The sequence below is a fragment of the Cannabis sativa genome, chromosome 8 (assembly GCF_029168945.1).
Source record: "Cannabis sativa cultivar Pink pepper isolate KNU-18-1 chromosome 8, ASM2916894v1, whole genome shotgun sequence".
Lineage (NCBI taxonomy): Eukaryota > Viridiplantae > Streptophyta > Magnoliopsida > Rosales > Cannabaceae > Cannabis > Cannabis sativa.
Window position 1 is genome coordinate 27,380,427 of NC_083608.1, and position 24,667 is coordinate 27,405,093.

The following is a 24,667-nucleotide window of genomic DNA, read 5'->3' on the forward strand; positions in this document are numbered from 1 at the left end:
CTATTAACTCCAGGGATACTACCTCCAGTTGAAATGGCAGAGGAAACAACCCTTGGTTGTGAAGATTCACCTATAAGTAAGTGTGTTGGATTAGGACTTTCACGATTTTTTAAGTTTGTTATGGCCGAAATGAGTGATGTTTTTGCCAATCGGGTAAGTAATGGCCAAGCATTGCCCTTGGAAAAGTCAGTTCTATAGCGATCATAATTCGAAATCGGTAGTGGTGCACCCTTCATTGTAGGCCTATATTCCAAATCTGGTTTAATACCATTATCCAACTTCTCAAGATAGACTGAGCACTTGTCAAAAGGGTGTCCCAATCGGCCACATTCCATACAGTATTCAGGTAACCGTTCATACCGAAATTCCACCCAAAATTCCTCTTTCGCTTGCTGTAAAGTGATCATTTTGCCTCTCAAAAGTGGTTTAGTAATGTCAATTTTCACTCTGACACGCAAAAATGGTCCCCAACCTTCACTAAGAGAATCCTCAAATACATCCACATATTCACCAATAATGTTTCCAAGAGCAATTGCAATTCCTTTAGTCTTGCTAAGGAAAGGAAGTCTGAAGATCTGTACCCAAAATGGTGTATAAATGAGTGAATCAGAGTTAACTGTTTGTCCTTGAGTGGGAGAGTACAGCACGATGTGGTGATTTTGGAAGTGAAAAGGTTCTCGAAGGAGAGCCCTCACTTTATCACCCTCACAGCCGAAACTTAGAGAAAACATATCTGAAGATTCCGTGATTGTTACTGGGAATCTACCATTCCAGTGCTGCGCCATCTGGTTTTTGAATGTAGATAACCAAGCTTTCTTTCCTGTAAGAACTTTAGCATAGAGAACAAGATCAGAAGCCTCTTGGTGTCGAGAAGGAATCAGATCAGTAAGATCGAATACCCCCTCTTCATCCTCAGTTAAATTCATAGGCTTTTTCATCTTTTGCATAGCAGAATCTATGAGTACAAGGAGATAAATCTATGAAATGCAGATAGAGGAATGATCGATTTAGTGTTGTGATGGGAAGGAGAGATAGAAAACTCAGGAAAAACCATAAGAAAACTGTCAAGAAACCATTAAAAACCACAAACTGCCACAGAGCACTAAGGAGGGCAGACGCTCAAAGAATATAAAAAAACATTCTTTAAACTTAAAAATTTAATTTTTTTATAAAAAAATAACGTCTTATATGTAATTATCTTGCCACAAATTTCCTAAAACCAAAAACAAAAAGAAGAAAATATATTGTTCTTTTAAGGCATCACGTGCATAATGCATGTATGTAAAATTTTATTTTTTTTTTTTGAATGGCATATATGTAAAACTAAGTAATCTTCTTCTTCTTCTTCTCTTTTCTCTTCTCTTCTGAACTCCATGATTCCTCTGAAAGTTCAACCGCACCACCTGTCTTTCTTCCTTTCCCAAAATATCCCTCTCCCTTCCTTTATCTATTCAGTCTCCCACAGACCCAGCAGGTGTCATTTCAAACCCAATCGTCACTGCTTTTCACATTCACCCTCTCCTATCCCAATCCCTCGCTCCTCCAACCTCACCTTCAACCCCCCGAGGGTCCTCAAAATTGAACCATTGTTTTTCCAAAATGATGATGATAAAGACAAACCTTCGCCTCAGGTTGACGATTTGTCTTCAAGGGGAGTGGTGTATCAGAAAACTTTGGCATTGGTGGAGTGTTCCATGTTTGCTGCTCTCACCGGCTTAGTCTATTTTTTGAGTAATTCTTTAGCGATTGAGGTTCGATAGTATGAATTCAAAAGTGGGTTCTTTTTATTTCAGCTGATGAAACCAAAATCATAGTTTATTTTTTTTTCTTTCAAAGTATTCTTTTTTTTTTTTGGTAATAGTTGGAATAATAGTTAAACGAAAAGTGGAATATGTATCTTAATTACTATCTATGATTCGAACAACTATCTTTGGTTACTTAAAACGGTTAGTTATGTCTGCACTTTTGATACTGTTATTAGTGTATAAAGTTTTTTATATGGCTTTGTGTGCAGAATTATTTTGGATGCTTCTTCTCACTTCCAATAGTGATTTCATCAATGAGATGGGGAATTCCAGCTGGAAGAAAGACTATGGTCTGTCACCATTAATGGCTTACCTAATGTGCCATATATGGAGAATTCTCGTATATATAGCTTGCATATGATTTTAAGTAAGTTTTATTTTTAACTCTGATGGCAATAATCTTTCATCTTGGTAGGTGGCAACAACTATGCTATTACTTGTGTTGTCCGGTCCTGTAAAAGCATTAACCTACCTGGTGAGTCAGTTTTCATTTTTATTAGCTTATTCCCTAACACCTTTATTTGATTGCTTAGATAAGTAGGTTTGAGTATGAATTCTAAGGTTCTTAAAGAATTTAACTTATATTGTCTAGTATATATTTGTATATGACTTGGCAGAAGCACAAGAAAATTAATTGCTGTCACATCCCAGAACTATCTTCAGTTAATTTCTGATTTGTTTACTGGACTTAGCTTAGGATATAGATGCTGTGAAATATCAGTTTCTATTGTGTAAAGTTTTAAAAGTTGCTTCAACAGAATTAATATCCTAAACAAGTTTATAGATGGATGATGACTATGATGAAAACATTTTTGTTTGCTGACAAATAAGTTGTGTGGCATGTTGAAGTCCTCTGTTGGGTAGAACTGTAATAAAAAAGAGAGGCTACTTTCACACAAATTTAGCTGAATTGTCTCTATCCCAAGTTCAAAATGTAGGTGGTTTATTGTCAGATCTCTCAAACAGAATCAAATTTATGGAATTTCTGAATCAACAAGGAACCAAACAGACATGGCTAGTGATTTATAGTAATCATATAGCTCGGAAAATACTCCTAAACATCTACTGGAAGCTTTATTTTGACATGATTGGCATAATGGGTTTTTTTAGAGTGAGCTTGAATGTAAAACTCTGATGCATATGGTGCCTGAGAGGGATTACATCATCCATGTGTGTTTTTTTTTTCTTTTGTTAGTTACATTATCATTCTTTTTCTTCAATGATTTGAAGATTTGGGAATATTTTGAGAGGTTAGTATTGGACTTTAGATTGTTCGGTAGCTGAAATATTGGCGGAGTTTACTTTTTGAAAGCAAGTTTGTAACACTACATCTAATTTCAACACTGTAGAACTAGTGGAATTTCGCTTCACATAGTAGCAAGTTGTTTGCTTTCAAGATTATTAGATAATTCTGAAGAATAACTGAGGCCGGTCTTTGAGGAGATCGATTGGTTTTGTATGCTTAGTGGTGATTTTTTTATCAAGCTGCCTTCTAATGTCTGTTCTTAGGCTTCCAGAGGTGTCAACTGATAGAAAGGCAATTGGGATTGTATCATACTACATGTACTTAGATAATTATTATACTATTGGAGAGAAGATGATTAAAAAGACAATTATTATTATACTATTTGAGTTCTGGGATTGTATTGTATATCTCCAAGGATTTGGTAGGAATAATGGTGTAGCAGGCTTTGTACTGAAAAAATATATATTTATAGGATTAAAATTGTTACATGTGATTGGTGGTTTATCATGAATGCTGAGTTTTAGGAATCAGTTCAGCCCGATTATGATGAGGAATGTAAGCAGAAGGGTTAATACAAAATGAACTTATTGACTGTGGCTTATCATTTCTCCTTAAAATCATCGTAGGCTTTGAAGCTGAAGTTTTCGCTTTTTGCTAGACTTGGATTTTGATGACAAAATTTTAACATGGATTGGCTTTTTATTCTAGTCCATTTTGTATTATAAAATGCAATTGCTTACAATCAAGAGTTTGTAATCAGTATATTTGAAGAGTAAATGAAAATGAGCAACATTGAGATGATGTTTTCTAGTATTGTATTCATCAGTTGATTAACCTTACAACTCATAAGCTAATTTCATTCTCTGTGGCTACATCTTGTGCAGCTTAAGCATGGTCTAGTTGGTTTGACAATGGGTGCTTTGTGGAGGTATGTGTGATTCTTCTCTACGCAAAATAAAACATTGGGAAAACTATGCTTTGATGTTTGAAAAGAAAAGAAAAAATTACAACCTTTTATATGATTATTTATTGTCTTGTCACTTTGTGGTTCTAATATTGGTTACCAAGTCTGTATTATGCATAAATTTTCAGTTCAAGAATCAAAAAAGAGTTAGCTTTCTGTATGTTCCTCTAGTGTGGTTACTTTTAAGGATATATAATATAAGGACAGAATTATGAAACATCTTTTTTCAATTTCCTTCATAATGATAGACCCAAGATAGTAGAATAGGATACAAGAGATTAAATAAAAGGGTATTTGTGTCTTTGTATTAAGGGTAGTGTTCGGGTGGGAATAGAAGAGTATATATAGGATACTAAGGAGAATTGGAGGGTATGCAATGTATTGAGTAAAACTCTTTGCATCAAAGGGGCCTAGGGGCACCCATCTTTTGTAACTAGCTTTTCTCATACATTCAATATCAATCTTCTATAAATTCCTACTGTTTGGCTATTGTTCTATTGCTATTTAAATTAATTGTGTTTAGGAGTATACTTATCACATAATTTTATTGTTTTTATTTTTCCTTGTTGCATCTTTCAGGTCAGGATCAGATTGGAAGCTCTCAATTTTTCTATGCACAATTGTACTGTCCTCTCCTCGATTGTCTTAAATTTGTTTCAACTCCTTTTTTTTTATAAGAACAAGCTTATAATGTCTTTATATTAACAGGTCCGCGCTCTTGGTGCTGTCGGATATGTTTTGATTACTTCGTTTATAATCAGGGAAAACATATTGGCTTTGGTAATTAATCATCTATATCTTTAGTTTATTTTTGTGTGTTTGTGTATTTTCTTTTCTTGACATTGTCAGGAATTAACAAAGTTTTTGGTTCACTTGCAGATCACAATAAATATACATGCTTCTCTTACATTCTTGATCACTGCAGCAGGAGTTTATACAGTTCCGTCAATGAATACAATTTACATTATCTTCGGGGTTCTGGTATTTTCACATCTCAACCTCCTCTTATCTTAAGCCCCTCCATGTTTTTCTTATTCAGTGTTAACTTTGTCGTGTTCACTCGAACAGGTTTTTCTAAATAGTGGATCATTTGTGTTCCTGCTGCACCTGTTGTATTCTGTTTTCCTAACCAGGCTTGGATTAAGGGCCTCATTAAGAATGCCAAAATGGCTGGAGAAAGCAATATAATTTAGTAAAGCATTTGTAAAGATGAGTTAATTATTTGTTGGGGCGGCTAAATTAGTGGTATTCAGTTCATTCATCACATTTTTACTATCAGCTACCCTTTCAAGAAAATATGATTCCTGTAATTGTTAAAAGAAGTGCCAATATCATAGCTGTTATGGGACTCATAATAATGTAGTAGTGATATTTGGAATGCGGCTGCATTGGTAGTAAAGGGAGGAAATAGAATTAGACCAGAGTAATTTATTTAAAATATAAAATAATAAGGAATATTTGAAATGAAAATACTTAATAAATTATTATATTTGTAACATTTTTTAAATATCTAAGTTGTTTTTAAGCGGCGAGGACATTAAAATTCTGAAGTTTGTAACAATATCTAAATTATTTTTTAGCAACAAAACAACTAAATTATTACAATTGTAATGTTTAAAGTTATATTGTTATAATTAAAGTGTTCGTTTGGTACGTTGCGTTGTGTTGTGTTGTGTTGCGTTGCGTTGTCTTGTCTTGTGTTGTCTTGTCTTGTCTTGTGTTGTCTTGTCTTGTGTTGTCTTGTCTTGTCTTGTCTTGTCTTAGTATTATTTAATACAATACGATGTTTGGTATTGACTTGTATTAATTGATTGTGTAAAGTTATAATATATTTTTAATACATTCGATCCCAACACCAACTATCGGTTCGGGTCTCGGGTCTGGGTCTGCATCCGAGGTCCAGGATCCAGATCTTGGGTCGGGGTCCGGGGTCTGGGTCTGGGTCCAGGTATCGTTCTACCCTTCAATGTATTTTATTCTAAAAACACTTAGCTACCTATAAATGATACTTCATTAAACTAATATAATTACAGAAATGAGGCCTCAATCATTTATCTCTATTCAGCCAAGCTCGAAGGAGATCATCGTTTCACTTCTAAATACCTATAGAAGCTATAGATTTCATATCTATGATTAACGCTCTCACTCAATTGTACTATCATGTTCCCAAGCTGTATGTGTGACCCGAACCAAATGGTAGGCTTTAACTAACAACTTTAAGAACACAAATAACACTCTTGAGATCAAACCTAATCATGTCAGGATTTTTGATCTAGGATCAACTAGTGATATTAACTTAGAAAGATACAACGGTAAGATTATAATATATTAATAAGGTCAATATCGGTCTCAGTCCAATGTATACTCCATACATCCGATACTAGCATACTTTGCCAATATTCTGGAAAGAACATAACACTTATCCAATGTGTAAGTGAGCTTTATCGCTGACTATCACATCAGTGTAAATCCATTGCACTGATGAATCATGGGACATTAACTTTTGAAGCATATAATCACAATTACCTTCCACAATGTTGTCATCATTGTAATTGTGAATAACTATATGTTCTGGATTTAATAGAAATTGTATACATTAAACCATAAACGTGAAAACTATATGTAAACATAAATGACTTCTAATCTTCTATTGATAACAAATCAGATTGTATTTAAATGGATTTTATTTATAGCATAAAATCCCAACATCTAGTTCCCAAGGCATTGATCGAATCTTTGGCCGAACATATAACGACCCGCTCATTAGCAAGGTTTAAATCGCCAATAGATGATAGAAATGTGATGATTAACGATGAAGCTGTTGGGTTTTATGCCCTAAATAAAACTCTTTATAATCTGATTAGTTATCAATATAAGAAATTTGAAGTGATTGATGTTTGCATGAATTTTACATGCTAATGGTTTAATATGTTTAATATGTGTATTGCATTTACACACAGAATCAGTTAAATCCAGATCATATGTTTATTCACAATTACAGTATCGTCAACACAGTGGAATGTGATTGTGATCATATGAATCAAAAGACTTGGTCCCTGTTTCATCAGTGTTATTGGATTTACACTAATGTGATAATCAGCAATGATGTGTACTTACACTTGGAGTAAGTGTTATGTTCTTTCCAGGACATTAGTAAAGTATACTAGTTTCGAATGTATGGAGTATACATTGGACTGGACCGATATTGCAACTAAGTTAAGATATTACAAACTTACCGTTATATATATCTTTCCAAGTCAATATCGGTAGTTGATCTTAAGATTAAAAGAATCTAAATCCTGATATGCTTAGGCTCAACTCAGGAGTGCTATTCATGTTCTTTGATTTATTAGTTAAGCCTACTTTTAGGTCAGGATGATACGTATATTTTGGGAACATGATAGTATGATTGAGTGGGAGTGCTGAACATAAATAAGGAATCTATAGCTTCTACTGGTGTATAGAAGTCAAGTGATGATTCCCTTCGAGCTTAGCAAATAGAAGTAAATGGATGAGCTCTTGTTTAACTGACTAATCATTAGATCACTAAACACCATTTACAGGTAGCTAAGTGTTTTAAGGGGCAAAATACATTGAGGGGTGAGAACGGTAAAGAAATCCCATCTCGATGTAGATCATCTATATAGAGGATCTTTAAATCACAATAAGATTATAACAATGGTTAAATGAGATAGCATATTGACATCGTGGAACATATAATATGCTCTATATAAGTCTGAGAGTGCAATTCTAAGTTCTAAGAGTGGATTCAACGAAGAATTAATAAGTAGGAATTTACTTAGTAAATTTGGTTCACTTATTGGAAGCTCAGCATATAGATCCATGGTCCTCATTCTAGTTGAGAACATTCTGCTTGTAAGACTCATTAATTGATTCGTGATTGATCAATTATAATTCTAAAGTTAGACTATGTCTAATTTTATGAATTTTCACTAAGTAGGGGTGAAATTGTAAAGAAAAGAGTTTCTGGGTTTATTTATTTATTAATGGACTTTATATGTCTAATTAATAATTAAATTAAATGACAATATTATTTAATAATCTATTTTAGTTATTAAATAGTTAGTTTTGGCATTTAAAAGGTTAGAATTGGAAATTTTGCGTTTTTGAGAAAATAGAAATAAAATTTGTTAAAACTGCAAAATCAAGTGGGGCCCATTAACACACCATGGCCGACCACTATTTGTGGAGTTTCAAATTTCTCTTTTCAGAAAAACTGAGCCTTCCTCACTTTCTATACCTGGCCGAAACCCTCTCTTCTCTTTTCCCTTCATCAATTTCGACCCTATTGAAAGAGTGAGTGCCCACACACAGCAAGCAGTAACTCAATCATAGATTGGAAGACTGTGAAGGATCAAACTTGAAGAAGAAGGACATTCGGGCTCAGATCTTGATTATACTCTGCTACAGAAAGGATACGAGGGTTAGAGATCTGAGCGGAATGAGACATTAATTCCGCTGCATCAATGTAAGGTTTTCTTAACTTTATATGTGTTTAATTTATCGTTTTAGAAAGTTCATATTTAGGGTGTTTAAACAACATACTTGTGAGTAGATTTAAGATCCTGGTAAAATAAATTCCAACAGAAGCATCATCATATACCTTTTCAAATAGACCCCGAAAAGAATGGGTTTGTCCTCGCAAGAATATGGAGTCATACAAACAACTTATGTATAGTTTCAGCAAAGTCGACATCACTCTATGTGGTGAAATCAAATTACCACTAACAGTCGAAACAGCCCCACGGTAGAACACCCCTATAACTACCTTCATAGTGATCGACACCAAGTCTCCTTGGAAGGTCAACATTCTACGACCTTTGAGACATCTCATCGATCTACTACCTGTCTGTCAAGTTCTAGATAGCAGCTGGTATCAAGTTCTCGACAGCAGTTGGTATCGACCGTCTCCTTGGCATTCAAAGAGTAGCATATGAATGTTACAACACTGTGCTAACAACCGAGGGGATGAGGATGACCTCCTCTGGTCGAGGGAACGAAGAAGGCCTCTTCCGCTGTAAATTCAGTCGAAGGGATGACGAAGGCTTCTATGGTTAAGACCAAAGAAATAATGGAGACCGCACCTACAATTACTCCAAGGTGCGCCCAAGACGGGGAAGACATTACCCCCATCTTAGGTATATTAATTTGGGAGTTGGTCACATTCTTAATCAACCAAATAACAACCAGCGACTGCTACAACATTTCATTGACAGTCGCCAAGAAGACCTCAACCATTTCAACAAGGTGGAATATCGACAAAATCGAGGAGTTTTGAGTTTCCGATTTCACAAAACAACGACATCTCTAAGAACTGTGAACAACTTCACCAAAACATTGAACTGACTAAGTGGTGCCAACACATCACTTAGGCATCAAAAAAATACAATTCTGGGACGTTTCGGCACTCACTTGGCATCTAGGTTGACGATTCTAGACGCTGAGTGTTAACCTGGGCGTTGGGTTGTTAACTTTGTCGTAGGGTGTTGATTGACGCGATTCAACTTGCGTTTCGAATCTATTTTAAAGATCTATCAATCATGTCTCACACCCGCATCGCAATTTTGAAGATTTTGGATCCATAATTCATCATCAACAAAGTTGTGATTTTTCTAATAGATAACCCAAAAACAGTCAGTCGAACGAGATTCAAAGCCCAAAAATTGAAGATTTTCACCAAGAGTGAATTTTCACCATTGAATCATCATCAATGACCAAGATCATCCCAAAATAATTTTTTTTTCATATTTTTTGTAGTTTTTAATTATTATTTTAATAGGGGCTCCTCTATAAAAGGAGGGTTCATCTAATTCTTTTTTCACATTCTTCAAAGTCCTCATAAGATCAAAGCATCTCTATCTACTTTCTCTCTCTAAAAATTCGAACCCCACAATTAGCTAATTTCTTGTAATTCTCGTGAGAAATAAACTCGAAGTAAATTTAGCTCTATTACTATCGTGACATGGAGAATAAACTACTATTTATTTTGTGTCTCTCTAAATTATTTACTTAAGCTCATTAAGCTCATTATTTATCTCGTTAATCTATCGAGCTGGTATTGGCCATTTTCAACGTCAACAATGTAATTAAATTAAATATTTATTTTACATTTCAATCAACATTTAATTTGTACAAGTGCAAATTTTAAATTTTGCTATCGAAAGCTGGCTAATTATCCCAACAAGAGGATGGATGGAGATCATTGGTTTGCTATATCAATTTAGGGGCTCATTGTTATTTGATAGAATTTTTGGTATCCCTTTAAGGCCAATAGGGTCGCCGGTGGGTTAACCAATCAAGTCAAGCTTTGATATACAAAGCTAGCGTTACGTGGATTAAAGTTAATCCTCTCACGCTATTCAGCAAGACTATGAAGGAATTCCATTAAAAAAAATTATTTATGTTGTATCATATATGTTCAAAAAAAAAATAGTATTTTCGTTGCCAAAAAAATAATAACACGAATACATTTTTTTTTGTTGCTAAATATACAAGTAATAAAGAATCCTTCCATGTTTTTCTCTATTAATATTAATTTATTTTGGTCGAATAAAGGTGATGAGATGACCATGTTACATAATTACATTAAACACAAATTTATCCAGTAAATTCAAGTGCAAACAAACAAACAAATAACAATTTCAAAAATATGCAGATAGTAGAGACCAATTTGCTTGAGGCAGCCTTGAAGATTGTCTAAAATATCTTGATTTTTCTCTTCATTTTTATATAATAAGAAACTCATCAATTGGCAATTATAACATCAATACACCATACACTAAATAAATTAAAGTAAAAAATGCCTAAGTAGTAGCCTAATTCTATTCGGCAACAGTAAACAATCTATCACATAACACAACTGTCCTCAGTGTTGTTACACAGAAATATTATAGCCAAAACCTTGGCTTTTGTTGTATCAATAATGTAAGGTTGCCGGCTGGAATGAGAAAAAAACAATATAGAAAAGTAAATATCAAAATCTAAAAGACATGCAAAAGTAAATGATCACATTAAGAATCATCATTATTGGATTTGGATAAGATAAGACTAAGAAGATACCATGAAAAATACATCAACGGACTTTAAGCTTCTTTCCTCGTTATCCTGTCAGATCACAATGAAATATAATTAAAACTAAAGTTTTTTTTTAATTATTATTATTATTCCTTAAATTTATGTAGTAAATTCTCTCACCTGAAGCAACAAATTCCCAAGGCTGTGGTGATTTCATGAATTACTGATGTGGCAAAGTGCAAATAGAGCACAACTGAGTACAGAAAATAAAGGATTTGTCAGTGAAACATATAATAAAATGAACAAGGTATCTGGTATAAATATACAGTATACATCTAAATAGATGCAGTAGTTACAAATCAGTAAAGACTTGCACACAAAGACATAATTCAGAGATTGTTTAGAAAACAGAGTAATGTAGCATATGCATAATAATAAACACCATACGTGTGAATAAGAAGTATCCAACAAGAACCAAGCTTTCATCAAAGAAAGGAACACTGCAAGAAAGAAAGGAAAAAATCTTTGTCATCAGGAATTGTAAGAGATGTAGAGAAAGCAAAATGAAAGAAGCAAACTACAACATACCCATCATTCAATCTGGCTGTGAGCGCATTTGCAATGGCGATAGGGATATACAATAGTGACTGCAGAAAATATTCAAGTCAGCAAAAATAGTCAGGCTTCCGTAACGGAATCCACAAAAAGGTTTACTTTAATATGATTTAGTGGATTAAGAGTCAGCTTATATTTGAACCTTAAAAAATCAGAAAGATTACTCCTTGTTTATCATAATAGTAATTTACAAACAATCACAGAATTCTTGCAACATACCATGCACATTCCAGTTTTCAAGCCCTTTGGTTCGTCACACAGATGAGCCAGTACCAATCTCCCCTGCCAGCCACATAAAGGATTGCATCAGCCCAAAAGAAGGATGAAAATTTGATAAGAACTAAAGATCACATAATAGAATAAATTTGCAAGGACTCTTTTCTAACAATAATGTAGGTTTGACACAATATTACACATATATTGAGATAAATCAGAAGATAAGGTCACGGAGAAAAAGATATCTTACCACAAGGAAACCGAAAGCAAGTCCAGTTCCAAGTACAACTAAATGTGGATAGCTCCTTATAATATCAGATGGAGACAAATAATCCCTACATGAATATAGTTTAAGCAAAAAATAAGAAATAATAATCAACATGCATAACTATCTTTAAAGAAATGAGAAAAAGAGGTTACGGGTGTTTGAGATTTACCAAGCAAGGACTCCAAATAGAAGGACAGTAAAAGGATAAAGCTGACAGAAAATTCAAAAATGGTTAAGAGACAAGTTCATTCATAAGTGAGCAGGGAAGCAAGGCAAGTTCAAGATAATTATAAAATAACCATTGCCAGCGCCAGTAGCAAGCTTCCTTTCCTTGCTTGAACCACCTTACAAACATTGTACACGCTGCATCAAACAATGAAACGCAAGTTATGGTTTTCTTCACATTTTGAGATCTAATTAGCTCAATACCAATATCAACTAAGCCATATTAGGCAGAGAGATTATATACATATATATAATGCAATTGTTAAGTGAGTCCTGCAAAGTTCAATAGTATATTAAGAGAGAAATACATACTTGAATGCAATTGTTGGTATAACAGCAAAGGCTACCATGAAGAACAACACAAGTCTGGATGTTGGGATTTCTGAGGTAAACAAAATAAAAATAAAGTGAGAGCATGTCAAAAGCCACAGCAAAACAGTACCAAAATCATGTATCATAAGCCCATACCGAAAAAAAAAAATCATGTATCATAAGCAAGAGCAATGATATTAAGTATAAAGTCAGCAAGGTTTGTTACACAGAAATTTTTGGGTTGTCAACATACAAGAATCTTACCACTGATAAATGGAACCCAACTTAAAAAGGGTACAGACTTGCCAAATTGTTGAGCCCACCATTCAGCACCTGGCAAACAAAGAATGAATAAATTTTCCACTCATGCTAGATATGGATAGGGATAAAAAACTACGGTACATATATACCAACTTTAAATATAATCAAAATTGAATTGCATGTGCATAAGAATCTCACAAAGAGTCAAGACATTACCCACAATAGCTGTGAAGAAATGACCAACGTATATCAGCATGAGACCCTCTGTAGGTCCATTAATAATGGGGAGAGTAAGGGTATTTGTGAAGTAACTGGATCAGAAAATTTTCAAACATAACAATTAATAAAGTTTACTAATAAAAAAACGATGAAACTAGTCCTAATAAGGTAATTTATGAAAAAGAAATAAATAATTGTTCAAACAGTACAAGCATGCATTAATAAAAGAGGATCAAAGTCCCCCGTCTCCAAGGCTCCAAGCCAAGGACAACGCAAAATGACATTCTTTTCAGCTGGTTAAATTAACCAATTCCTACTTCATTTCCTCAAGAAATATGCGAAGAATTAAATGCTTTTATTACAGCAAAGAGTCAAACTATATAACTTACTGTTCCCATGTAGCACCATAAAATGGAACAGCTGAGATCACCCAGAACCAGAAAGTATCTCTTCCACACATGGAAGTGCTACCAAAAGCCACTGCCTCAAGCTACAGCCATTAACAAAACAGCACAGAATATTGTAAGCAAATGCAAGTTTATATTTTAGAGCTGCAAAATGCCAAGTTGCGCAAAAGACATACCGCACAAGCAAGTGCATCACATCCTGCAACACAAATAATACAAGGAAAAGGTTTAATGAATCATTAAACAGTTATTATTCATCTACAAAATATAAATAAGATATACTTAGAGAGAGAGAGATTGTAACAAAAAATTACCATGATCGAAAAGTTCCCCCAATGGACTTGATGAATTTGTCCGCCTTGCTTGCTTCCCGTCTACAGCATCAAAGGTCTTGCAATGCGTACCAAATGAAATCATTAAAAAGATGTTTTGAATATTCACATATGTGTCGGTGAAACAATCCAGGAAATAGAGACAACATAAAAGATCCAAATTTAATCAAATTGTCTTTAGACTGTAAAGCAAACAAAATTATCACTATAGACTGGAAATTATTGCATTTTCATTGGAGATAAAAAGATGATTTAACAATAAAAAAGATGGAAATAAAAACTATTCATCAAATAATAGGGTGGTACATGCTACACATACTAAATGATAATTTATGGAAATCAAAGTGAATATACAATTCTTTAAGCCAAAAAAGATGGATATACAATGTGCTATGCAACAAAAGAAGGATGAACATACACTTCAGTGATAACTATATCATTATCAAGCTATCTAACTTTCAAGCTAGTGACACATTCTACACATGAGATATTTGAAAAGAAAAAAAAAAATTATGACGACCATACAATTCTGTGTTAACTATATTATCAAGCTATCTAGCTTTCTGCAAAATGTGTCCTTCTTCAAGTACATATTATCATCACACGTTATGAATATACAGTGGACAATTTGATATTTCTTGAATAAATTCCACCAAACCTGATATAAGAAAAGTAGTAATCCATGGGCAAAATGAACCCATCTTGGAGGAGGTGAATCCAACTGAGGTGAATAAATCTGAACATAAAACATATAAATATAAATTAAATTAACACAAAGAAGTAGGAGGAAAGATGAAGTCTCTATTACATTTAATACATAGCACCATTTGTGTTAGTCAGTGTATGTATGGAGAGAAATGTTTTTGCCGATCCTTATCCCACACTGAATAAACCTATATTACAATATACAAAGACCAAGCATTTCTTGAATACTTCGAAGAAAAAACACCACACCCCACACAAGACAGCTTAAAGTACCAGCAGAATTTGTGTTTCTGCCAATCCCAATCCCATACTGTATAAATCCATCACAAAATACAGCAACCAAACATTCCTTGAATACATTGAAGAAAGTACACACAAGACAGAGTTAAAGTGCCAAACTACCAACAGATTCCAGTCTTAATGGTGCGGGAAAATAAAGAAAAGTGTAGAGCCGAGAATTAAAGAATGAGTATGAACATAAGTGAGATAAGATAAGCATTGTAAGAGAATAGAGAAAAAATTTAATAGAGAAACTTCCACTTACAATGCCAAGCATTGCAGACGTGAGTAAGAACATGAATCCTATTAGAGTAATCTGGACAAAAAACAAAGCATTTCCCATTAGAAAACTTGCAAATAGCCACAGATGAATATTACAAGAAAGAAGAGTTTATAAAAAGGCACAAAGATGTTAAGAGCGGAGAATATTATGACATACCACGTTCGGACTGAAGAAACCAGAATCCAACATGCGTACAGGAAGGAAAAGTTAGTATATAATAGAAAGATAATAATGTACCAAACTAAATTTAACATTGAGAAATTAGTGAAACACTTATAAAAAAAAGCTAAAGCTCTTAGTTGTAATTTAAAAATTAGAATGACTAAAGATATTCCATTCGCTAAGTCGACAATAAACTGCATCTGCAACCATAAATAAGTGAACATTTATATAAAGAAAAAAAAAACACCATACTATTTCAGCTAAGTTATAAACAGGAATTCCACGGACTTTCGAATTACCTTCCGAAAAAATGGATTATCAAAAAAAAAAAAAAGGCCGAATCCCACATCCAAATTTTAAAGAAGACAGAATCAAAATGTTTCACTTCACGTTTAGAGGCTTGGCAATGTAACAGAAAACCATTTTCTGAAAAAAAAAAAAACAGAAAACTTTAAGAACACTTTACAAAATTATCTTTATAGTTTCTCACATCACTTTCTCTCTATCTTTTCTCATTTTTCTTTCTCTCTTTTTCTTTTTTCATCACTTTCCTCTTCAGATTACAAACTTTTAAAAATTGTCTCCATATTAATATATTTATTAATTTTTCATTTAAATAATTTAAATTAAAAATAGAAAAGCTAAAAAATTAATTAGAAAACATTAACCACAAACACCTTTTGATTTTGTCAAGCAACAAAAGGTGTTCTATATTCTCATTTCCAAAAACAATGCCAATCAGGGGCACTTGCTTTCTTTTGTTGACATCTTGCAAAGTTGGTTCATAGTGGCAAAGGTAAAGGCAAACAATTAGACCAAACTACAACCAGCAACTAAGGATTAAACAAGTTACATAGCCCCAACAAGCCCCATAGCTCACGCATATAAGTAAATACCAATTGGTCAAGTATAACATGCAAGAATACCAAAAACTAAGAACAGGAAAGGCATTAGTAACAGAATACTCTTTATTATTATTTTGTTTCATTTATTATTATTTAAAAAGGAAAAGAGAGCTTACGGCATCCAAAGGGGAAAGATTAAAACGAAGCGACTCCAGAAGGGTTGCAAGACATATTTGGCTAGCAACGAATTGTCTACACCACTGTACTTGTGCTTGTGCAGTGCAGCTATACCATGTGCTCCAATATACCTCATTCCTTCTTCTTTTCCAAACCCAAAACTTTAACTAGCTTCGAAAACAAAAAGAAAAGAACCCAATTCAAGTCTCAACAAAACCACCTGCACAATAAGCAGATTGAAATAATTTAATGTAACAGCAATGCAATCATTTTCAAATAGTATAGAATATAATAGAATATATTCAAGTTTGAGCATTTGGGCTATGCTAGAAACGTCTCAAAATTAAGAAAATTAATAAATACCAATATTGATAGAAAACCTTAAACGGACAGAAGAGATGATGAAATATGTAATGGAGGACATGGATCTACATTCGAGTAAAGTAAAATGTATATATATATAAATATATATATATAAATTAAAAAGCTTTACCTCTTTGAATGGTAGAGAAGATCGAGCGATGGATGAGAGGAGAGTGGGTATTGTATATTTGTATTCGTATTAATCAAACGAAAATAAATAAAAAGTTGGCAAAGCAAATGAAGAATTTCTTTTGAAACGAACGATTTTCAAACCCCTAATTAAAAAAAAAAAAGGAATAGTTCAGATCAAAAGGAATAGTTGATAAAAAGAAAATGAATAACTATTATTGAACAGAACTGACAAATATATGTTAAAAAATCTCTGGCGTTTGGTCACAGCTACCAAAAATATCAGGACAAATCACTATTCAACGTGGTTTGCTTTTTCAAAAAGTGAAATGCTAAGACTAATTTTTTAACTATGATACTATAATATATATTTTTTTAATTTTATCTAACACATTATTTTTAAAAATATTTTAATAATATAGTATTATATTATTCGTTAAAAATATTATAATTATAATATCATATATTATTATTTAATATATTAATTATAAATATATTATCATACTAAATTTAAAAAATATATATTAATACAAATAAGCATATAAAATTTAAATATCTTAAAAAAAATTACCCTAACTTTTGAAATAATAAAATTATAACTAAATAATTTAAAATATGAAATTAAAATAATGAACAAGTTGATATGGAGGCTTCGAGTAGTTAGCTGAACCAATCGTGAGCGTTATTCTTCAGGGTTGCCGCGAGTATACGATACTTCGCTAGTTGTGGTAACTGATTTACTTCTATAATTGTATTAAATTTATCTAAATAATTTATGGGATTAGTAGCACCTTTGTATTTCAGCGATTCAGATAACCTGAATCCTTTAGGGAGTCAAGCTTGTCGCTCATCTTCATTGAAGGCGAGGTCCCATGGAATTTGTAAATAGGCTTTCTCTGCTGCTCAATCATCCTCAACGCCCGCAGTAGGCTTTCTTAGTCGATCCCTCCCGGTAGGACAGGACTGGCTTGTGCTACTGTTGGCATGGCAACAACCAGAGGCGGAGGGAAGGGGGGCATGTGGGGTCATTTCCCCCCCCCCCCCCCCCCCTCAATTTTTTATTTATATAAATTTTGTATATAATTTTTTGGGTATTTTATATTCATAAAAATAAATTTTTTTCATTTTTGTCATTGCATATTTTTATATTTATCCCCATAAAATTTATATTTTTCACTTTTATTCTCACATATAATTATTTTTTTCTCATAGAATTTGTATTTTTTTTAATGAAAATTATATTTTTCATTAATGCTTCAAAAATTATAAGGCCCGCATTTGACCCTGGGGGTTCGTCGCCTAGTAGTTGTTACTTGGGGGTTATCATAACATGGATTAGGTACGCGAGGTGGACGTCGGGTTTTGACCCTTCCATCAACTTCGGCCTGTAAGGCCCGCATTTGCTCCTGTAAGGTCGTATACTGGGTCGTAGTTAGTTGAATAATTCCTTCGAACGCCACGACTGGTGTGATCGGTGGGAAATGTCCCACGGTGGCTGCTGGTGTTGAAGTTTCCCCAGCATGAGTGGTGGCTTCTGGAAACAAGTTGAGGTGAGTGACAGTAGTCCATCCTACCCCGCCATTGATTGTGTCAAACGGGATTCGCTCTGTTGCCCGGAAGTGGAACATTCATTGTTCCGACATTGAAAGAACTTGTGTTGTTATTTTCATTCATCTGATTTCCAGCTATTTTGATTTTCCTCCGAAATCAATAGTAAAAATTCTTCCCACAGACAGCGTCAAATGTTGTTGGAGGAATTTTGACAGCAACGAATAAAAATTAAATATAGTTATTAATTAAAATGCGCGAGTACTCAACCTAGAATGACGAGTATTCAAAGAAAAGACACTCAGACGTACTAGAAAATATAATGAACATAAGGGAATTATAGTGGTTCAGTTAGATCACGGTCTGCTTAGTCCATTGTTGAAAGACATTTCTCTCTCCTTTATTCATGTTGGATCACTCATTTATATACAAAGCAAGTGTCCTTTGGATTATATTGAACTTAATTAATTATCAAACCATTTTACATTGAATATTAACAATAAATCATGAAAAACGTAAATGGAATAAATAAAGAATAGTTTCGATTCAATTTACTAAATATAGCAACGTACGCGACCTTTATGGTACAAGTTGTTTGTTCATATTCTCTTATAAGCTCGCGGGCCTAGGATGCGTAACGGACTAATGAGTCTTTGTTGGGTTTTATGCCCTAAATAAAACTCCATTTCAATGTAATCTATTTTATTCAACATCAATAAAGAAACAGAAGTATTTTTCATTCATTTGTGTATGTTTTGGTTCACTTTATCAATTGCTTGTCTATTTGATTTATAAATTCATCTGAAACCCTTTTCACATACTTGATCCTGTTTATTGTGTTGTCATCACATTGAAAAGTAAACATGACTATGTGAATAAAGTTTCCTAGATTTATCAGACACAGGGTTTTACTGATATGATAATCTACAACAAGAGTTTACTTGCATTTGGAGAAATGCTATGTTCTTTCCAGAACATTGGTTAAAGTAAAGCTCAGGTTGGATGCATGGAGTATGCATCGGAAGGGACCGATATTGAACTTTGACTTAGATTTAATTAAACTTACCGTAAAATCTATTCAAGTCAATATCGCCAAGTTGATCCTAGATCAAATGTTCTTAATCCTGTTATGATTAGGCTCAATCTTGAAAGGCTATTCGTGTTCTTTGATTTGTTAGTTAAGCCTACTTTTAGGTCAGGGTGATACGTACATTTTAGGAACACGGTAGTGCAATTGAGTGGGAGCGCTAACATAAACATGGAATCTATAGCTTCTATCTGGTGAATAGTAAGCAAAGGATGATCTCCTTCGAGCTTGACCAAACGAACATAAATGGTGGAGTACTCATTTCACATAAGCTGAAATATCATTTATACATGGTCAAGTGTTTTAAGGATAAAATACATAGTAGGGTGTTACGGTAATCTAATCCCTTTACAGTGTAGATCATTCATATAGAGGATCATTGATCAAATTAGGATTATAACAATGGATAACTAATGATGCGTCTATATGGTGGAGCATATAGATCATTCTATATACTGAGAGTGCAATTCTAAGTTCTATGCGTGGATTCAACGAAGAATGAATAAGTTAGTGAATTTTAGTGCTAAATTCTTGATCTACTTATTGGAAGCTCGGTTATATAGACCCATGGTCCCCGCACTAGTTGAGATAATATTGTTTGCAAGACTCATGTAATTGGTTTTGATTAATCAATTATAATTCTCAAATTAGACTATATCTATTTGTGAAATTTTCACTAAGTAAGGGCGAAATTGTAAAGAAAGAGTTGTTAGGGGCATATTTGTTAATTATGATACTTTGTATGGTTCAATTAATAAATATGATAAATGACAATATTATTTAATAATTATTTATAGTTATTAAATAGTTAGAATTGACATTTAAATGGTTGAATTAGAAAATTATCGTTTTTGAGAAAATCAGATACAAAAGTGTTAAAACTGCAAAGTTGCAAAAAGCAAGGCCCAAACCCAATAAGCCATGGCCGGCCACTTTTGTAGGCAATTTAAGCTGATATTTTCATTATTTTAATGCCAAATAATTCAAACCTAACCCTAGTGGAATGCTATAAATAGGTAGTGAAGGCTTCAGGAAAATTACACTTCTGATTCAGAAAACCTGAGCCTCTCTCTCTACCTTGGCCGCCACCATCTCTCTCTCTTCTTCCTTGATAATTTCGAAACACCTTAGTGATTAGAGTAGTGCCCACACACAGCAAGCAATACCTCAATCATAGTGAGGAAGATCGTGAAGAAAGATCATCAGCAAAAGGAGTTTCAGCATCAAAGATTCAGAGAAAGAGATCCAGGTTCATATCTTGATAATACTCTGCTACAGAAAGGATACAAGGGTTAGAGATTTGAATGGAAGGAGTCATTTAATTCCGCTGCACCCAATGTAAGGTTTCTAAACTTTATATGTGTTTATTTCATCGTTTTAGAAAGTTCATATTTAGGGTGTTAATCAACATACTTGTGAGTAGATCTAAGATCCTGGTAAAATAATTTCCAACAACTGGCCTCACAGCCATGGTAATTGATTTGCTTGCAAGAAATTTGGACTTTAAAACGATTGTTTGATGTTTTGGATGGTATCATGTTGTATTGAGTGTTATTTGATGATTGATTGATGTTTGTGAATTTTCGTGAAAAATAATTGAATATCTGTTTGTGGAATTATTTTTATTGGATAGTATGGAAAAAATTAAGCAAGTTACTTTTTTACAGAACTCAATTTCGATTTAATTTGAATTAGTTATGATTTTTTGAAGATTCGAAAAAAAGATAGGGTTGCTGGATTTCCCCCTGCGCGCGCGAAAATCATGCGTGACACGCATCCGCCGAGAAAAATTGGCCCAGCACCCAGCACGCGCGCGCGTACGGGTATGCACTGCATCCCGTCCGTACATCTTGCAATTTTTTCGTTTTTCTTCGTTTTTTCATGCTTTTTCATGGAATTAACTTCCGATTTTTTGTGTAGTTCTGTATTTATATATTTACTATTCCTAATTTAATATTTTTAAAATTTAATTCATGATATTAGTGTAATTTGAATTTTTAATAGTCAATATCTATCTTTTTTGCTTAATTATCTATCTTATTTTTAAATTTGATTATATCTTATCTTATTTTTAAATTTAAGGTCAGATTTCAAATTTTTTAAATTAATTTTTTTTAAATAATTTGACCTTATTTAAATTTAAAATAAGATAACTATAATCATGTAATTTTAAATAGATGTAAGATATTTTGCTAACTTTTAAATTTTGTTATTTTATTTATTTAAATTACATTTAAAATCTGAAAAAGATATTCATTTATCTTTTTTAATTTTTTATTTAATTTTTATTTATAAAATAACATTTAATTTTTAAAAGTAGTTACCAAATTTTGAAATGATATTTAGGTTGGTTGAAGCCTAATTTTTCAAAATTGTAGGTTTAATTTTTAAATTTAATTTTTTTAATTTAATTTCGAATTTTTCAAATTTTTTTAAAATTTTCGAAAATATTTTTTATTTAATTAATTTATTTTTTTTTCGAAATTATTTAATTTAAAATTAAATAAATCCTACATCCAACTATCCAGCTAACCTTGTTGCAGGAGTATGTGTTTTAGCTTGTGTGTAAGTTTTTAAAACCTATTATTGCTTGATTGCAAATAGCCATGGTTAACTTGTTGACAGATCCAATGATCTGATTTTAACTCATGGCTCCCTTGGTCAAGTTAATAATTTGTAACATGTATATTTACAATCTTCTTTCATCTGTGTATGACCTAGCAACATGATAGGACCCATCCAAAGTGTGCATGTGTGAGTCTATGTGTTTAATTTCATTATAGATGCATATAGGTTGTTGTTGCTAAATAAAATGTCATAGTTCTTGATAGATTTTATTTAGGCCCATTTATTTTTTGGGCCTATTCAATTAATAACAGTTGTTCATTTTAAGGTTAAATTCCTCTCTTTTGGGCCTTGTGTGAGAGTTGGGAGCCATAGTAGTGGGTACGAAATACTGAACTCAGCACCCCCTCACATGAACCACCCCAATTGTGAAGGCCCATTTGCCTGATTTGAATAACTGTACTAGGTTAATTACACTAGTTTAACCTAATAAAATTGATTAAATAAAATTGATTAGCAACATAATTAATTTCATTTATTTTGAAATTAATTTAAGAAAACCATAGTGTAAAGAATTTTATATTCTAAGCTAAACTATATGTATTTTCTTGTATTTAATTAAATATAGAATTATAACCATCTAGATTCTTTCTGAAGCTTAATTTAAATTTTTCATTAAATATTCATATTTAAGTTGATATTTAGTTATCTACAACTAACCAACTTAAATCTGAATATCTTTTGGATTTAAAATTTTAAAATTAAGTTGAGGAATTTTAGGCATTGGTTATTAAGATTCTTTAGATATTTTTTTTAAGTTAATATCTTTTCGAATATTAACTTAAAATGGAATATTTTAGATATTTTTTTGAGTTAATATCTTTTCGAATATTAACTTAAAATGGAATTTCTTCAAATTAAGTGGTTACAACTTAATTTTAATTTAATTAAATCTGATTTGAAAGATATTTAAGTTGATTTTTTAGATTATTCTAAAACAACTTAAACAATATATTTTCAAATTTGTTCCATTTTAATTCGAATTTATTTTTTCGAATTTAAATAATAATTAAAATTTAATTAAAGTTGATTTTTTTATTTAAACCAACTTTGATTTGTAATTTTTCATTATTATAATATGGAACTTGTTCGATATTTATTCGAATTTATTTTTTGAATTACATAATAATTGAAAATTAATTAAAGTTTTTTTTTATTTAAACCAACTTTAATTTGTAATTTTTCATTATTATAATATCGAATAAAATGATTATACAAAATACATATTTATTTTTAAATAATGAGCTTTTAATCAAGAGACATTCGATCTCCATTGTTGGTTTTACATCGCGTTTGTTTTAGTGAGTAATCTTCCCTAATGGAGGAACGTTCATTAGCGATTTCGCACCGTTTAATCTCGAAAGATAAGTAGTTTGTAAGTGTTTTGTATGGTATAGATCACCCTAATGGTGGCGACCATACTTGACTTGCAAATTATGAAATAATGGTGGAAGCTCATAAGATAGAATTGCCTTGACTCTCGCCTAAACGGGACAACGCTGAATTCCAATCTTGATCGAATAAAAGGTTGCTAGAATGGTTATCATTTTAGATGAGCTGACAACTCTATTCAATGAATGATGCTTTGACTCTCGCCTAAACGGGACACTGTATCAGTTTGTTGAAAAACCTTGGAAAATAAACTATGTTAGATTTAGTATTTCTATAGCATATGTGATTATTTGTTATTTTCTGAACTGTGTATGAATTTATGAACCAAAACCTTACTTCTATTTTATTGATGTGTTGTAGTGTCATTATGAATAACCCTCACCCCGATCCTCTCCTAGTTAATATCTTAGCAAAAGAACTCTATAATGTGAAAATGTATCCTGGTAGTTGCATAAATTCGTACCTGTTGATTGTTGATGATGAATCTGAAGTTCCAAAAGGCAAATCTACTAGGAATTGATTTATCAGGAGAACAATGGGTCCAATTCATCCTTAATAGTCTTCCTCCGGAGTATAATGAATTTGTTATCTCTTACATGATCAACAATTCTAACTCCTCCGACATGGACAAGCTCGAAGCAGAATTACGAGCCCATGAACGGAATTTGATAGCAATAGGTCCCCCTGGGTTTGCAATTCATAATCAGAGGAAAAGGACTAGGTATGAAGGATCTAGCAAAGCTGCTTCTTCAAGTACAATTATCAGACGTAATCTTCTATGTTCGAATTGTAATGAAAAGGGACATCATGAAGAACGATGTCCCAGGCTTCTAAACAATTCAAACGAAGGTAATGCTTCTGTCTTTGAATCATGTGTTTTAGAGAACGACAAATCCATCTGGATTGTTGATTCTGGGTCTACTAACCATGTATGTTCTTCACTGCAGTTGCTTGAAACTTGGGAAAATCTGCTTCTAGGAGAGTTAAAGCTTAAAGTTGGCAATGGCGAATTAGTATCGGTCAAAGCTAGAGGAAAAACCCGCATCAAGTTTCAACAAAGATTTTTAATTTTAGAAAATGTTTTATTTATTCCAAACTTTAGTAGAAACTTGATTAGTGTCTCATGTTTGAAAACACAATCTTATATATTGAATTTTTCGAGTACAA

At 32.7% G+C, this 24,667-nt stretch overlaps 2 protein-coding genes across 5 annotated transcripts; one reads left to right on the forward strand and one right to left on the reverse strand.

Moving 5' to 3' along the window:
• The first annotated feature begins 1,259 nt into the window (after positions 1 to 1,259).
• On the forward strand, positions 1,260 to 5,513 carry LOC115698495 (uncharacterized). Its single transcript, XM_030625570.2, has 8 exons — positions 1,260 to 1,751; positions 2,015 to 2,095; positions 2,221 to 2,280; positions 3,936 to 3,979; positions 4,595 to 4,637; positions 4,724 to 4,795; positions 4,895 to 4,996; positions 5,084 to 5,513. The coding sequence occupies exons 1-8, from the start codon at positions 1,374 to 1,376 to the stop codon at positions 5,201 to 5,203; spliced, it is 900 nt and encodes a 299-aa protein (XP_030481430.1). The 5' UTR covers positions 1,260 to 1,373; the 3' UTR covers positions 5,204 to 5,513.
• A 5,208-nt stretch (positions 5,514 to 10,721) lies between these two features.
• Positions 10,722 to 17,039, reverse strand: LOC115700577 (choline/ethanolaminephosphotransferase 1). 4 transcript variants are annotated; one of them, XM_030628164.2, is made up of 20 exons: positions 16,850 to 17,039; positions 16,356 to 16,523; positions 15,329 to 15,338; positions 15,155 to 15,205; positions 14,564 to 14,641; positions 13,888 to 13,963; positions 13,750 to 13,772; positions 13,556 to 13,656; positions 13,164 to 13,258; positions 12,951 to 13,019; positions 12,687 to 12,756; positions 12,449 to 12,512; positions 12,319 to 12,359; positions 12,132 to 12,216; positions 11,885 to 11,947; positions 11,639 to 11,697; positions 11,498 to 11,550; positions 11,231 to 11,303; positions 11,096 to 11,140; positions 10,722 to 10,973 (listed from the first exon to the last, which is right to left on the reverse strand). In XM_030628164.2, the coding sequence occupies exons 2-19, from the start codon at positions 16,490 to 16,492 to the stop codon at positions 11,119 to 11,121; spliced, it is 1,170 nt and encodes a 389-aa protein (XP_030484024.1). In that variant the 5' UTR covers positions 16,493 to 16,523; positions 16,850 to 17,039; the 3' UTR covers positions 10,722 to 10,973; positions 11,096 to 11,118. The 4 variants fall into 4 exon arrangements, with proteins under 4 accessions (XP_030484024.1, XP_030484023.1, XP_030484021.1 ...); XM_030628163.2 differs by having other exon boundaries at positions 16,356 to 16,527; XM_030628161.2 differs by having other exon boundaries at positions 16,356 to 16,576; positions 16,850 to 17,038.
• Between the last annotated feature and the right edge of the window lie 7,628 nt (positions 17,040 to 24,667).